This window comes from Leptonotus elevatus, chromosome 15 (genome assembly GCF_054856555.1).
Source record: "Leptonotus elevatus isolate MCC_2025b chromosome 15, RoL_Lele_1.0, whole genome shotgun sequence".
NCBI lineage: Eukaryota > Metazoa > Chordata > Actinopteri > Syngnathiformes > Syngnathidae > Leptonotus > Leptonotus elevatus.
Genome location: NC_141253.1, coordinates 12,764,501 through 12,778,486, shown reverse-complemented (window position 1 = coordinate 12,778,486; position 13,986 = coordinate 12,764,501). Strand labels below are relative to the sequence as shown.

The window sequence follows — 13,986 nt, the reverse complement described above, 5'->3', positions numbered from 1 at the left end:
CGTTATGATGCGAAGATATCAGATCAATTATTCAGTGTGTATTTTGATTAAAATCATTATCTAATGGCCTTTTGTAATTTAACTTTAAAGACTTCCTCTCTGATATGCATGGTTTTGGCCGACGGATTATGTTGGCGGCACTCAACGCCCAGCTTTTGTAAAAGTACCCTTCCCGTCCTGATTCACCCTGGCTGTTTCCGGCACTCTTTGCCAAAGTGACGACACGACATTGCTAAACTATCCGGCAAAGTTAAGTAAATTTCCTCGAAACGCTGCACGTCATTAAAGATGGATAAACTAGAGGGGCACCGACAAAGCGCATATCAAGAAATGCCAAATTTAGTTGTTATAAATTGATATAAAATAATCGTGGATTATGACAGTGTATATACATTTCCACAAGTTAAAACCAATTTAGAATCAATAAACGTTTCAACATTTGTCCCGTGGTTGATGTATTTTAATACTGCACATTTCTTCTTAAAATAATGATTGGATGTTGGGCTTTTATTGGAACCATGGGTGCATGGGAAGTAATGGTATGAGCAAGAAAAGCCAGTCACTTTTAGACTAAACAGTCAAACACACAAATACACTGTGAACACTCGCACGGAGCTGTTGTTGACCACAACTCATTCGGCCAACCTGATTACAGTACTTTAAAAGACCTTATAGGCTACAATCTCTCACAAAAGTATTGGAACGGCAAGGTCAATTCCTTTTATTTTTGTTCTATTCTGAAGACATTTGGCCAAGATTCAAAGATGCTTGGAGCATGCAAACCTACCTGGGAATTTTTTATTTGTTTATTTGTTAAATGTTGGTAAAAGTCAGTTTTAGTGATTGTTTTAGTAATTGTTTTGATATGACTGCTGTTAGATCAAAACAGAATTAATGAGCTAGGTTTCGGACTTTGTGTTTAGATTATCTTGTGTTTTATTATGTTTTAACAGAATACTGTTTTTCTTTCTTTATTTATTTTAACATTTGTCCTACTCTTACCGGATTATTATTATTATTATTATTCCTCCTCCTTCTGCTACTACACAACCATATTTAGTTTTAAGTAGAGAGTGCGAGTACTTTTTAGACTAACAAAAGTGACTCATTGAATTTGAAAGAAGTCCTGCTGTCAGCTGGGTGGCGGTAGTGAGGCGATATGTGTGTGCGTGTGCGTGTGCGTGTGCGTGTGTGTGTGTGTGGGGGGGGGGGGGGCAAGCCAATGATAAAAACCTCACTCACCCGCTTGTTCGCCGGCAACAGCGAATGCACACACGCGGTGGTGAAGTCGGGTGAAATTGAGACGGTTCTGGAAAGGAAGACGCTGCTATCTCGTCGTGTCAGATTACGTCACGTACAGAGTTATTTATTTACATTAGGTATTTTTCGGTGGACGCATTTAAATTGTAATTTGAAATCTTTACGGTCCCTCCCTCGCGCTCTCGCAGTGTTCCAGTGGGCGCGCGCGCCAGCCATCCTAATTAGCTTACCGGCTTCAAGAACGACATTCTTTAAACGAGAATTGACAACTGGAAGTGCGGTAAGTGGATTTTTGTGTGTGTGTGGCAACATTAAAAGTACGGAACCTGTGTGTACCCCCACCCGCATCTCGTAACCGGCGTCAATGGGCTCATTGTGGGTTGTTAAGCTAACTGTTAGCATCCATCGTATCACCCTGAAGCATTACTTCAATGACACGTTAGCTTGAATAAAAAGTGTTACTAATGCTACTGCTACTTATTGAACGCCGCCGAGAAACCCAACCGGGAATATGTTTGTCGTTTGACTACTACAAATGTAACCAAGAAAGCGTTTAGGTGAATGTTTGAGTCGCGTTGTAGTATCTGTATCTGATTTTTTTACGACAATGAAAGTCGTCGTTGCCGTTGGGATACTATGAGTGGTGGCACTGGTGGCTATTTGTCCAGCACTTGGCAGGTCATTGAATGCGACATGGCACCATTTAGCTACTGGCCACATCCGGGTGTCTACATTGCCTTACACCATACCTCTTATCGCATTAAACAGCAAAAAAGACTGCGGCTACCACCGCGGTTCACTTGACATGAATGTGTATTGTGAGTGGATTAAACGGACTGAAGTGTCGCCCGGGTGAAGATGGTGGGGTTTTAAGACGTATGAATGGATGACGACACGTGCGCATGATAAAAACGTCTCGGTCTATAGTCTCTATTTTCCACCGGTAACACACAAAACAGTTGGCTTTGTTGTCTATAGTCGAGCAGGATGGGATTCAGTTATTTATATATGCATACACGGATTACACGCACATAAAAAGACTGTTTTGTGTGGCAGCTGTAACCGAAAATGGCTACCCTGCGGCGTTGTGCGTGTCTTCCTTCCTATATAATATTGTGAGACGTTTATGACTTCAGGTTATTCCATGCTTCCCTCTGTCACTAGCCTGAAGTAACTCTTATCGAAAGTGTATTCCCGTCCTCAAAATGTTACGGCACACAACCAACCAAAATTATCACAAAAAATAGATTCACTGAAATAATCTCGTTTTAATCTACTCCTAAATGTACTTTGTGTGACCTATTTAGTTGAACACAAAGTAGTTTCTTAAGTTTGAATGGCAGCAGAGGATATTCAAGTCAATTGTACTTTCTGCCATCTAGCAAATCAGCATTGTTCTGCCCGTCATTATATGTTGCTGGCATTGATAGATGAACAACAATGCATTATACTGTGGGTCAATTAAATGTAAATGGTAAACGAGTGAGTCGCTGATGCAAAGCAAATGTCTTTCTTTCTTTCAGGATGTTTCCTGCTCATCTGCTGCTCTTACAGTTGCACAATGGCCGCCTCTTCACGCTGCGCACTAGCTCAGACCCAAAGAAACTGTAACCTGTTTAGTATAATTATAGGATAGCAATAAGCCCCATTAATTGACACACTGTACCTCTGTTTTCTTGTCTGTGCCTGATAGTCCTGTACAACAGGTGGGCCTTCAGGAAAATATATTTATTTCCTTGTACCTCCAATAGTTGATCTGTTTGTATATTATAGCATTAGTAGTGTTTTGAAGTAATCTACAACAATGGTTTCGACAACAGCAACCATTACTGCAATCGTGGTAGCCGCTACTGTAGCAACACAGGGCCCCATGACGGATTACTTATGGCTGCTGGTCATTGGCTTCATCATCGCCTTCATCTTGGCCTTTTCGGTGGGTGCCAATGACGTCGCCAACTCGTTTGGCACTGCCGTGGGCTCCGGGGTGGTCACCCTAAAACAGGCTTGCATCCTGGCCACCGTGTTCGAGACGCTGGGCTCGGTGCTCCTTGGTGCCAAGGTCAGCGAAACCATCCGCACGGGCATCATCGATGTGGGCATGTACAGCAATAAATCCGAGCACGTGTTGATGGCCGGATCTATCAGTGCCATGTTTGGTAAGCATCTGCGCCGCATTTGTAATTAAACCAGGGCTCACTGACCCCTCAACAAAATACGAATTGGCTCTCTGACCATGTTGTGTCTTGATTATGCAAGCAGCTGGGAAAATATTACTAATATAGAATATCCACTGTTGATTGTACTGTGCAAACTAGAGAAACTGTTATGTGGCTTACTTTGTATGTTCGTATGAATCTCAATACGTTAGAACAGTAGTGCTCAAACCTTTTACAACCACCAAAAAAAAATTGCTATCTAAGTACCTCAATAGTGGCTAACATTAAATGCAGAAAGAACCGTAGCAATAAATGAGGCAGGTTGTATTTCTAAAAGGTATATTTAATATTTGTAAGCAGCCTCTGTAATGTTATTCAGTGGGAATGTTCACTTAAAGGTGGATTCAAGGTTTATTATTATTTTTGTGTCGCTGCGCCTTCCGGGTGGATCATTTTAGCAATTGTTTCTCGATCTTGTCAATCAATCTGCCATAACGACATCGTGCATGCTCGTTCCTAGCAGCGCACTTTGAGTCATTGTAGCCACCTGAGCTTCGGTTTCAGCCATTCATTGTTGTAGCTCCACCGAGCTCACTGCGTGCTTTGAAAATAGCGTCTTTGAAGCGAGGCCGGCTGCAGAGATTAAAGAGACAGATGAAGATGAGCTCGCACGTTGGCGACGTTTGAGAGGCGTTTCCCCCGTGTGAAGCCGAGAGCTGGTAGAACGGTCTTCCGTATGTGCAGGGTTTTTTTACGCGACAAACTGACGTTTAGCTCCTATATTTCGAGAAAATCCTTGAATACACCTTTTTTTTTTTTTAATATACAAAAAATTAAAAACTACTCAATTTAAATGTATTGCATAAGTAAAAAATTTTACCTACATGTTTGAAAACATAGTTATAAAATATTACATGTAAATGTTATGTACTTCAACCTTAAATAGAACTGAACTGAATGTAACATGTTTTGTACTGGATAAAAAAAAAAAAAAGTTGAAGTCACTAACATTTCGCAGTTTGTTTTGTTCAGTGATTCTTTTGCGTACCACTAGAGGGAGCCTGTGTAGGACTAGCGGTGCTAGTACTGTATCACACTTTGAGAATCATTGCGTTTGAATATCGAGGAAAACTAAAGAATACTATAATGAAATATTTCATTTTTTTAAAGATATAATTTTGATGACTATCTTACAGCAAACAGAACCCCAAATTCTCAAGAAATTAAAATATGTAGAAAAAAATGTTTTCATTTAAGTCTTTTTTTTATTTATTTTTTGTTGATGACCATGGGTGTTTATTTACTCAAATGCGAAAGGGTACATAAACCAGGCCTAAGTCCCGCCCCACTAAAGAAATACTGCTATATTATGGCATGTACAGTGCAATTAAATTTTTCAAAAAGTTGTTTGCCAAGTCGAAATATAGCTAAGATGTCTGGATTGTCTTCAGGTTCCGCTGTGTGGCAGCTGGCAGCCTCATTCCTCAAGCTGCCCATCTCGGGAACACACTGCATTGTTGGTGCTACCATCGGCTTCTCTTTAGTAGCCAGAGGCCAGGAGGGAGTCAGGTGGCTCCAACTCCTCCGTATTGGTAAGTCACGCATGACTCATTGGCAGCTTTTCATAGCCTTGGTATTGGTGATAATGGCCCATGGTTGCTTTATTATAATGGAGTATTGTCAGCGTTTTTGTTCGAAGTACAAACTGTCCACGGTAATGATGGTGTGCACAAGACACATGAGAACCTGCAGCATTACTGACACCACATTGTAAATTATTAAACTTGGTGAATATGTCCTCTTAGTATACATCAGAAGTTGTCTTAAAATTGTACTGTATACACCCGAACACATGTTTTTATGCCATCCCCGCCACACTGACGCAAAGCCACGCAGTGGGTTCTAATTACTAATGCTGGCGGTAACTGATGTAACTCGAGACACTGAACAAGCATTTCCTGTTTGTAACCTGATGGGTGTCAGTTGCTAACTTTTTTTTAGGGGGGGGGGGCAGGACAGGACAGGACAAGTAAACAAGGAAGAATTGATGGAAATTCCACATTGTTGCCTAATATTCTTGTGCGCCTGCTGCCCCCCCCCCCCCCCCTAGTGCGACTGATGTTTAACTGGCCTGTTTGTTTGTTTATTTGCAGTTGCTTCTTGGTTTCTGAGTCCCCTTCTGTCTGGTATAATGTCTGCTGTGGTTTTCTACTTTGTACGCGTGTTCATATTGCACAAGGTAAGTTCAAAATTAGCTCTCAGAGCGGTATAAGAGTCATTCCAGAGTATGTTACATTTTTGGGGGGTAGAAAAAAAACATGAACAGTAGAGCTCAGACTTGACCCCCCAATCCCCGTTCCCTAATCGTGTGATTTAAGTGTAACTTGTAAGGGTGGGTCTAGTTGTGTTTTTTTCTGATTTGTGATTTCTCTCTGCAGAAAGACCCGGTACCGAACGGATTGAAGGCCCTGCCTGTGTTCTATGCCATAACCATGGGAATCAACCTGTTCTCCATCATGTACACTGGAGCTCCGAGTGAGTGTCACTGTCTGGTTCACTTCTCTCCCCATGTCTGCCCCTCAGCCACAGCTTAAAATAAACTGCTCCCTCACGCAGACTGCAGGTTGCCCACGCATATTCCAGACTCCACCAGACTGTTTATCCTTATAACACTGTTTGTTTTCACATGTTTTTCGGGGCTTTCTTGGTTGCTTGTGGTTAGAAGTGGGTCATAGGCAGAATGAAAATGTTAAAAGCGGAGCACGGCAGGCAGATGGAAATAAGAATTCACTTTAAGTCTTGGCGTCACAGTCTGTGGCCTTCAGACATGGAAGAGGAAAGGAGGAGTAATAAGGGTGTTGTCATTTGTCATATTTTCACTAATGCTCATAGTCTGAAGCTTTTTCTTAGTACATGTTGCCCCTTTTTAACGTCATAAACACTTTAATTAAACGAGCAACTTTTGCTCCTTCTGTGTTCTTCTCTCTACAGGGCCTAACGAGATGTTAGCTGGCCTGGGCCATTAAATGGTGGCCACAGGCCAGAGTAGGACCCGATATGGTGCGCTGATGTGCACGTACACATCAGCGCACTCAGAGGCAATCACTTGTGCTTCCATCATAACCCATGAGCCTGCCTAGCCAGGCACATTCTGTACTATTGTCCTTGTACTTGGGTTAAAAAAAAAAATACAAAAGGTGCGAGAATGCATTTTAGACACATCAACAAATCCCTAGTGCAGCCTTGGGCACACATTAAGCAGCAGTTGTCTAAATCCATTTGGATTGTGTTTTCCACTGGTGGTCAACTGTGTAGCAGCAGTAGTAGCTAAGCGAGGACGGTCCACTTCAGATTCTATCGTAGTGGTGCGATGTGATCCCAACCATTCCAGCACTTAATATACACGCATAAGTGGCAGAGACCAAGTCAGCAAGGGCAACGCGATCGCAGGGCAAACAATTTGTGGGTCAGATGTCCATCTTTTATAAGGAAAGTCTAGGAAGATTTCCTGAAATATATCACATGGCTTTGTAAATAAACAAAAACGCTACGCCAAACATTTCGAATGAAAGACCACGTTATCTATCAGACAGTAAACAAATCCTCTTTTTGCACACCAGACAGAGTGAGCGTGCGTCTGAGTCGGTGTCATTGTGAGGGTACAATCTGACCCCTCGCACCAGCCTCCATTGATGGGAGCTCAATGGGTTTGGCTGGATGGGGATTTTCTGCTTGAGTTACTCTGAAAAACAAACACCCCCCCACCCCCGTCATTTGTTGCTGTGGTGACAAAAGCAGCAAAACAAAACGGACTTTGTTTTTCAATTTTAGCTAAGTTCCTGGAAGCTAATTTTAGATATTGATATATTGTGTTTTTGAGGCGCTAATGCTGAACTCAAAGACCTTTTTCTCAGTTGTTAAACACCCTGCAGGAAGTTAGGCAAACGTTAGGTCAAGTCGCCCACGCGTCCATAAAGTATCACTCTCGCTGTCACTTGTGTAATTAAAGTTGGCAGCTCCCCGAAGGGTGGAAAAAAAAAACACTCATTGTAATTGTGTAACGTGTGTGGAGGTTTTCGGGGAGGAGTGTAACGTAGCTGTGGTCAAAATTCCATTTCCTGCCCAGTCCCATCCATCCCACTTAATGGCTGCGGCAGGCCTGTTTTGCAGGATGCTCGTAACTGAGTCATTATGACACACAGACTGACATGAATAGCGGCTAGCCCCCAAACCAACTTTTTTTTTCTTTTTTTTTTTAACTGTTTTTTTTCCCCCAAGGTTTTCTGGCACCTGTTTGTGACCATCTCATGCTCCACATGAGCCCCGTGAAGGGCAGCGAGCTCAGCTGTTCAGAGCCGTGCCCCTCTGGTTATTCTCCTCATGCCACGCCCACCCCCGAAGGGCGCGCGGCGCTGTTGCGTAACTGAATAAACAGCAGCGAGGTGCTCTGCGGTCTCATGCTGCAGCGTGACCGAGAGCTCCACCGCGGCGGACTCTGCCCTCGAACGCTTATCGCTCTGTTTGTCTTCTGCGAGAGCTTGTTTTTTTTGTTTTTTTAATTAAATTTATGTATTTATTTTTAATTTAATTTAATTAATTTTTTAAAATTGTAATCCTTTAATTTAGTTTTAATGCAACCAACCAGGTTGCTTTGCAGCAAGGTGTCTGCATCCCCTGGGAGGTTGAAGTTACTTTGTGCCCATGCACTGCATCATGCCGACGTCCGCTGCACCAGCTTGCTGCAGCGTTGGCATCGAGTTGACTCCCCCTTCCCTTCCCTTCCCTTCCCTTCCCTTCCCTTCCCTTCCCTCGCACTATTGTGGAAATCATGTAATGTCCACCTTTTTAAGGAACTCCTTGTCTCTGTTCTCGTTAGGCTTCAAGCTAACATTGTGCGTCCTCAATTATTAAAAAAAATTTTTTTAGATGTTACATAAGTGTTCACATCAAGGGGGCACGTATATTTAACTAGAACTGCACAACGCCACTGTGTTAATATTTACATACGGAGCAGAGCGATGGCGCGTGGCCGCATGTCAAAGAGTTGCCAGCATTAGACCACAGAGGTACTGCTGCGGCTCAAATCAAAAGATTCCTCCATGCCTACCACATGGTTGCCATAGTATTGAACTAGTTCATTGAATTGAGTGCACTACCTGGCTGCAACCAGCCGGGTTTAAGTGGCGCTGCATCCACACTGTTTTTCTGCAATACAAGCAGGAAGGAGTTCACAAAAGTTTTTGTAGGGGTGACCCGAAAGAAATCGAGGCCCAAGTTCATGCATCAAAAGTGTGAGTTGCCCATAAAGAAAGGTGGCGCCCGCTGCCTGTTTGTTTAAAAACTTGCTTCTTTTTTTTTCTCTCTCTCTCTTCCCCCATCTCCATTTGTGTGTGTTGTGTGCGCCCGGTGGTCCTCCAGTGCTGGGGTTCGACAAGCTGCCCTGGTGGGGCCTCCTGCTCATCTCGCTCGGCTGCGCGCTGTTGACGGCCCTCATCGTGTGGTTCATCGTCTGCCCGCGCCTGAAGAAGAAAATCGAAAGTAAGCGGTTGACGAATGAAAATGGGTTCCTTGCTGGCCACACCATTACGATTAGCTGTGTAGGTCAAACTACTTTGGGTTAGGTTCTTTTCTTAACCCACATTTGCAATGTGTAACCCCCGCTCTGGTCACGCCCGGTTTGGATGACATACAGAATATTGGCGGGCCTGCTCCTGTCTGTATTGGGACCCATTGAACATTTAAATACATGTCCAGATTTCTGTTGCATCACACAAAGTTCCTTCTTTCTTTTTTTTGGGGCTCATTAAGTTTAATTGATTTATTGTATGCTAGTATTAAAATATTGGTCAAAGTAGTTATTTTACGAACAGTGAAAGTCATCCCCAAAATGTTCTTTGTCTAAACACGGTATTCTGATTAAAATTGCATTTATGGAATTTGAGTAAAGCAGCAAAATACACTTGTTTTTATCAATCTCTGGGGCGGCCATTTTGTACTTGCTGTTGACTGAAAATAACATCACATCACGACCAATCAGAGCTCAGCTTGCAAACATCACTTGACCAAACGCTGAAAAAAGGTGAGCTGTGATTGGTTGTTACATGAACCCCGAGCAACTTTGATGTAATTTTCAGTTGACAGAAAGCGGCAAAATGGCTGCCCCCTGTAATGGATAAAAACAGGTGATTTTTAATATTCCACAAGTGTAAAATTCACCAGAATGCCTTTAATGACCTTTTGGGTTAATTATTTAAACCAATTTTTTTTATATTTCTGTAAGCATTATTAACAGAACATTTTTAACAGTTTTTTCTTTAACTCCACTATAAATGACCTTGCTAACGGATTTGTTCAGAAGGGGAAAAAATGTAACACTTGAGCGCATAACTCCACTATAAATGACCTTGCTAACGGATTTGTTCAGAAGGGGAAAAAATGTAACACTTGAGCGCAAAAGTTTCCCCTCCCCTGCTGTACCGAATCACCTCGATTCCACAACTTGTCATGTGAGACACAAGTCAGCTTTTATAAGGGAAGCTGTAAGCGGTATTGTAAATAAATTCTTTGTCACATGATCCTTTTTTCTTTTTTTACCGTATTTCCCCTCCCTTGGTCTGTACTTGCACGTCAATGCATATGTTTGGACGAATCCCAAGCAACGTCTCACTCTCAACTGTCCTCCCCTTCCTAGGCGAGAGCAAATCTTCCAGCCCCTCAGAGAGCCCCCTCATGAAGAGCGACGTGAGGGAGCCCCACTGCCCCATCCTCAAACACACCGACAAGGAGGCGCCGGCCACCCCAGCCGTCGATCCAAGCCCCGCGGCCCTGCCCCCTTACGAGGAGCGCCACGTGGCGTTCGACATCGGCGACGGTGACGAAGGCGATGCCGTCAAAGAGCGCAAGGTGGCCTTTGACGTCGGAGAGCCGGATGAAAATGAGTGTAACAATGCAAATGATGGTAAGTGTATGAGTTGTTTTTTGCAAAACTGTATTGTGATCCTTCCACCATTGTGAAGTCAACGTCTCATCGGACTTGTCTCTCGCTCTCCAGTCGCCAAGCAGCAAAGCAACGGTTCTGCCCTCGGCCCCCATCACGTGCAGTTCAACAACCGTCCGGCCCAGATCCCGAGCAACGGTTACAGTCAGTACCACACGGTCCACAAGGACTCGGGCCTCTACAAGGACCTGCTGCACAAGCTCCACCTGGCCAAGGTGGGCGACTGCATGGGCGAGGGCGGCGAGCGGCCCATTCGCCGCAACAACAGCTACACGTCCTACACCATGGCCATCATCGGCATGCACGCAGACTTCAAGCAGAAGGACGGCGAGCCCCAGGACGGGGACAAGGCCCCCGGGCAGGACAAGAAGCGCATCCGCATGGATAGCTACACCAGCTACTGCAACGCCGTGGCCGAGCACGCCGCGCCCGAAGCCCTCGGCGAGGACGACGTGACGCTGGAGATGGGCAAGGAGGACGCGGGCAGCACGCAGAGCTCCCTGGACGAGGACAGGCTGGACGCCGACAAACCCGAAGTGTCCACGCTCTTCCAGTTCCTCCAAATTCTCACCGCCTGTTTCGGCTCCTTCGCCCACGGAGGCAACGACGTCAGGTAGGTGTCCGTTTGTCGCGAGGCGTCGCGCTCTCCGAGACGCCGGTGCTGACGTATCTTTGTGGTCGTGCAGTAACGCCATCGGCCCATTGGTGGCGCTGTGGCTGGTGTACAACAGCGGCAGCGTGACGTCCAGCGAACCCACGCCCATCTGGCTGCTGCTCTACGGAGGTCTGGGCATCTGCATTGGTCTGTGGGTGTGGGGCCGCAGAGTGATCCAGACTATGGGCAGGGACCTCACCCCCATCACCCCCTCAAGGTAAGCTCCGCCTCCATTCCAACAACGAAAGACACAAACAGCAGTAAGCGTGCCTTTTGTAATCTGCAGAATTTGCATGATCAAGAATCCGGTAATATTTGCGTCATTTGACTTTTTTTTCCTACAAAAGTTAGTTTAAGATGATTATTTTGCAATTCATAATTTAAGGAAATAGCAAAATAATCTATTTAAAATAGACTTAATAACTGAGAAATTATTTTACCTTTAATAAAAAGCCATATAATTAGTCTTAAAATAATTGGTTAATTATTACTGAAAATAAATATGAATCCCATCAAAAAACTTTTATCTATGCACATTTAATAACAAAAACTTGAATTTTAAAAAGTACTCAATATAAGAAATAATTTTACAAAAAAAAAGCCATACAATAAAAAAAATTGGTTAAGTATTACTTAAAAATAAATTCCATCAAAAACAATTGTGCATGTTCATTTAATAAAAACTTGAGTTTTAAAAATGACTGAACTAAGAAATATTACCAAAAAAAGTCATGCAATTAATCTTAATAAAATGATTGGTTGATTATTACTGAAATAAATATGAATTTCATCAAACAATGATGAATGTGCATTTAACAAAAACTTTAAAATTATTTTACCATTAAAAAATAAATACAATTAATCTTAATAAAATAATTGGTTATTACTGAAAATGAATATGAATTTAATTTAAAAAAATATGCATGTGCATTTAACAAGCTTGAGTTAAAAAAAAACTGAATAACTACAATTATTTTAACATAAAAAAATAAACAAATACAAATAATCATAATGAAATAATTGGCTGATTATTACTGATAATATAAATTCCATCGACAATTATGCATGCGCATTTAACAATTTATGAAATGTTTCTCTTGTTCCGCAGTGGTTTCAGCATCGAGTTGGCGTCAGCTCTGACTGTGGTGGTAGCTTCTAACATCGGCCTGCCAGTCTCCACCACCCACTGCAAGGTAGGCTGCACTCGCACCGGATTTAGTCAAGTGTGGCCGGCTCCAGTAAACAAGTCGGCGAGACTCAAGAGGAATGTTTTTGTCAGGTGGGCTCCGTGGTGGCCGTGGGTTGGATGCGCTCCAGGAAGGCGGTGGACTGGCGTCTGTTCCGCAACATCTTCATGGCCTGGTTCGTCACCGTGCCCATCTCGGGCCTGATCAGCGCCGCCATCATGGCCATCTTCATCTACGCGTTCAACGGCACCGTGTGAGCCTTCGGCCCCCTGCCGGGGAGAAGAAGGAAGACGACGACCGCTCCGGCGCGCACCGAGAGTGGAGTGAAAGTTGGGCGGGGTTCATATCATGCTTACCTCAAGCCAACAGAAGAAGAAAAAAAAAAGCTCGATGTTTAATGGGACTTGTGATTTTAGGCCTTTTGGTTTATGGCTGATTTTTGTCACAGCCCGCAACGTGTTGCTTGTTCCCAGTCGGGCCTCCCGTTGAGAACGTTTCTTTGTTCTCACTTGGCTGTTTCATATCATTCTGTAAAAGGCAACAACTTGATTTTCTGAAACATTCTTTTTTTCCCTTTGCAGTACTGTAAATACAACTGTTCCGTTTTAGTCATGTATAAAAAAAAAAATACAAAAATTACAATTAAAATGCAGTATTAGCGTTTTGCAGATGTAAGTTTGCCGTTTTTACATGTGCTGGAGTTGGCATAGATGCAAAACTTTGAAAACCAGGTTATGTTTGTGAGCGGGATTCTACCCGACTTATTTTCTATCAGTCTTCTCCTGATGTATTCACTACATTAAAAAAAAATGCTGGGGAATAGAAACCATATTTATAAACATTTGGACCCATTGCTGAAGAATGCGGAGAAAGCTAACTGCATCAAATTGAGGTTGTCCATGAAGAAATGCTTTTAAGGACATTCTTCACCTTTCATTTATGCTCAAAGTACGTTAGTGAGTTAACATAAGTTAAGTGAAATACATTCAACGGCCTACGTCTCAGCTTTCTGACTAAGCATATGGTTAGCGTGGTATTCGATAGTGTCATTGCGTGTGGCATGTTAAATTTTAATTTTTTTAAAGAATGCCACAGGCCAATAACAAACGAGGTGCGTAAAGCACATGACTAAAACACGCACCTCCTTCAAAGTATCAGTGCAGCTATTTAAACACTGAACAATATCGTTACTTGAAATGGATGTCAAAAACGAATGTTGAAATCGTTTGTTACATTCACACGTCCAAAATGCCTCTACAGCCGGGTTAATTGTTTTGGTTTCCTCCTTTTACTTTGCAGGTGTGTTGCATTCCACTGTTGCCATTTGACCCTTTGCCCGTAAACTTCAAATGCTTTTCACACCTGTACATGCTCTAGTTGCCTTAAGTGTTTCAGTTGCCCTTTAGGTACCAAAGAATTTTCTATTTTGTGTGTTTTTTTTTTTTTTTTAAATAAATGCACATGAACACACTGAGCCACATTCTGGATGGAAAAAGTCAAAAATTGAAGAAACAATGTGTCTCTTAAGTTCTCCAAATAAAAGCTGAGTTCTGAGTTTTGAACACCTTACATGGGAAGATATTGATTAGCACTGTTCCGGGTTTGAATCTTGCCCTTGCCGTGTCCAATTTCATGTCCTGTGCTTGTGTGGATTTTCTCAGTACACTCTGGCCCCCTCCCACATTCCAAAGGTGTATGTTAGGTTTACTGACATCGGCATGTATATGAGTG

General features: G+C 43.0%; 1 protein-coding gene across 1 annotated transcript; it reads left to right on the top strand.

Annotated features, from left to right (window-relative positions):
* The first annotated feature begins 1,255 nt into the window (after window positions 1–1,255).
* On the top strand, window positions 1,256–13,824 carry slc20a1b (solute carrier family 20 member 1b). The gene is made up of 12 exons (XM_086096457.1): window positions 1,256–1,354; window positions 1,449–1,540; window positions 2,784–3,416; window positions 4,868–5,008; window positions 5,570–5,655; window positions 5,855–5,951; window positions 8,835–8,954; window positions 10,108–10,374; window positions 10,468–11,026; window positions 11,100–11,285; window positions 12,177–12,261; window positions 12,348–13,824. The coding sequence occupies exons 3-12, from the start codon at window positions 3,065–3,067 to the stop codon at window positions 12,510–12,512; spliced, it is 2,058 nt and encodes a 685-aa protein (XP_085952583.1). The 5' UTR covers window positions 1,256–1,354; window positions 1,449–1,540; window positions 2,784–3,064; the 3' UTR covers window positions 12,513–13,824.
* Window positions 13,825–13,986: the final 162 nt, after the last annotated feature.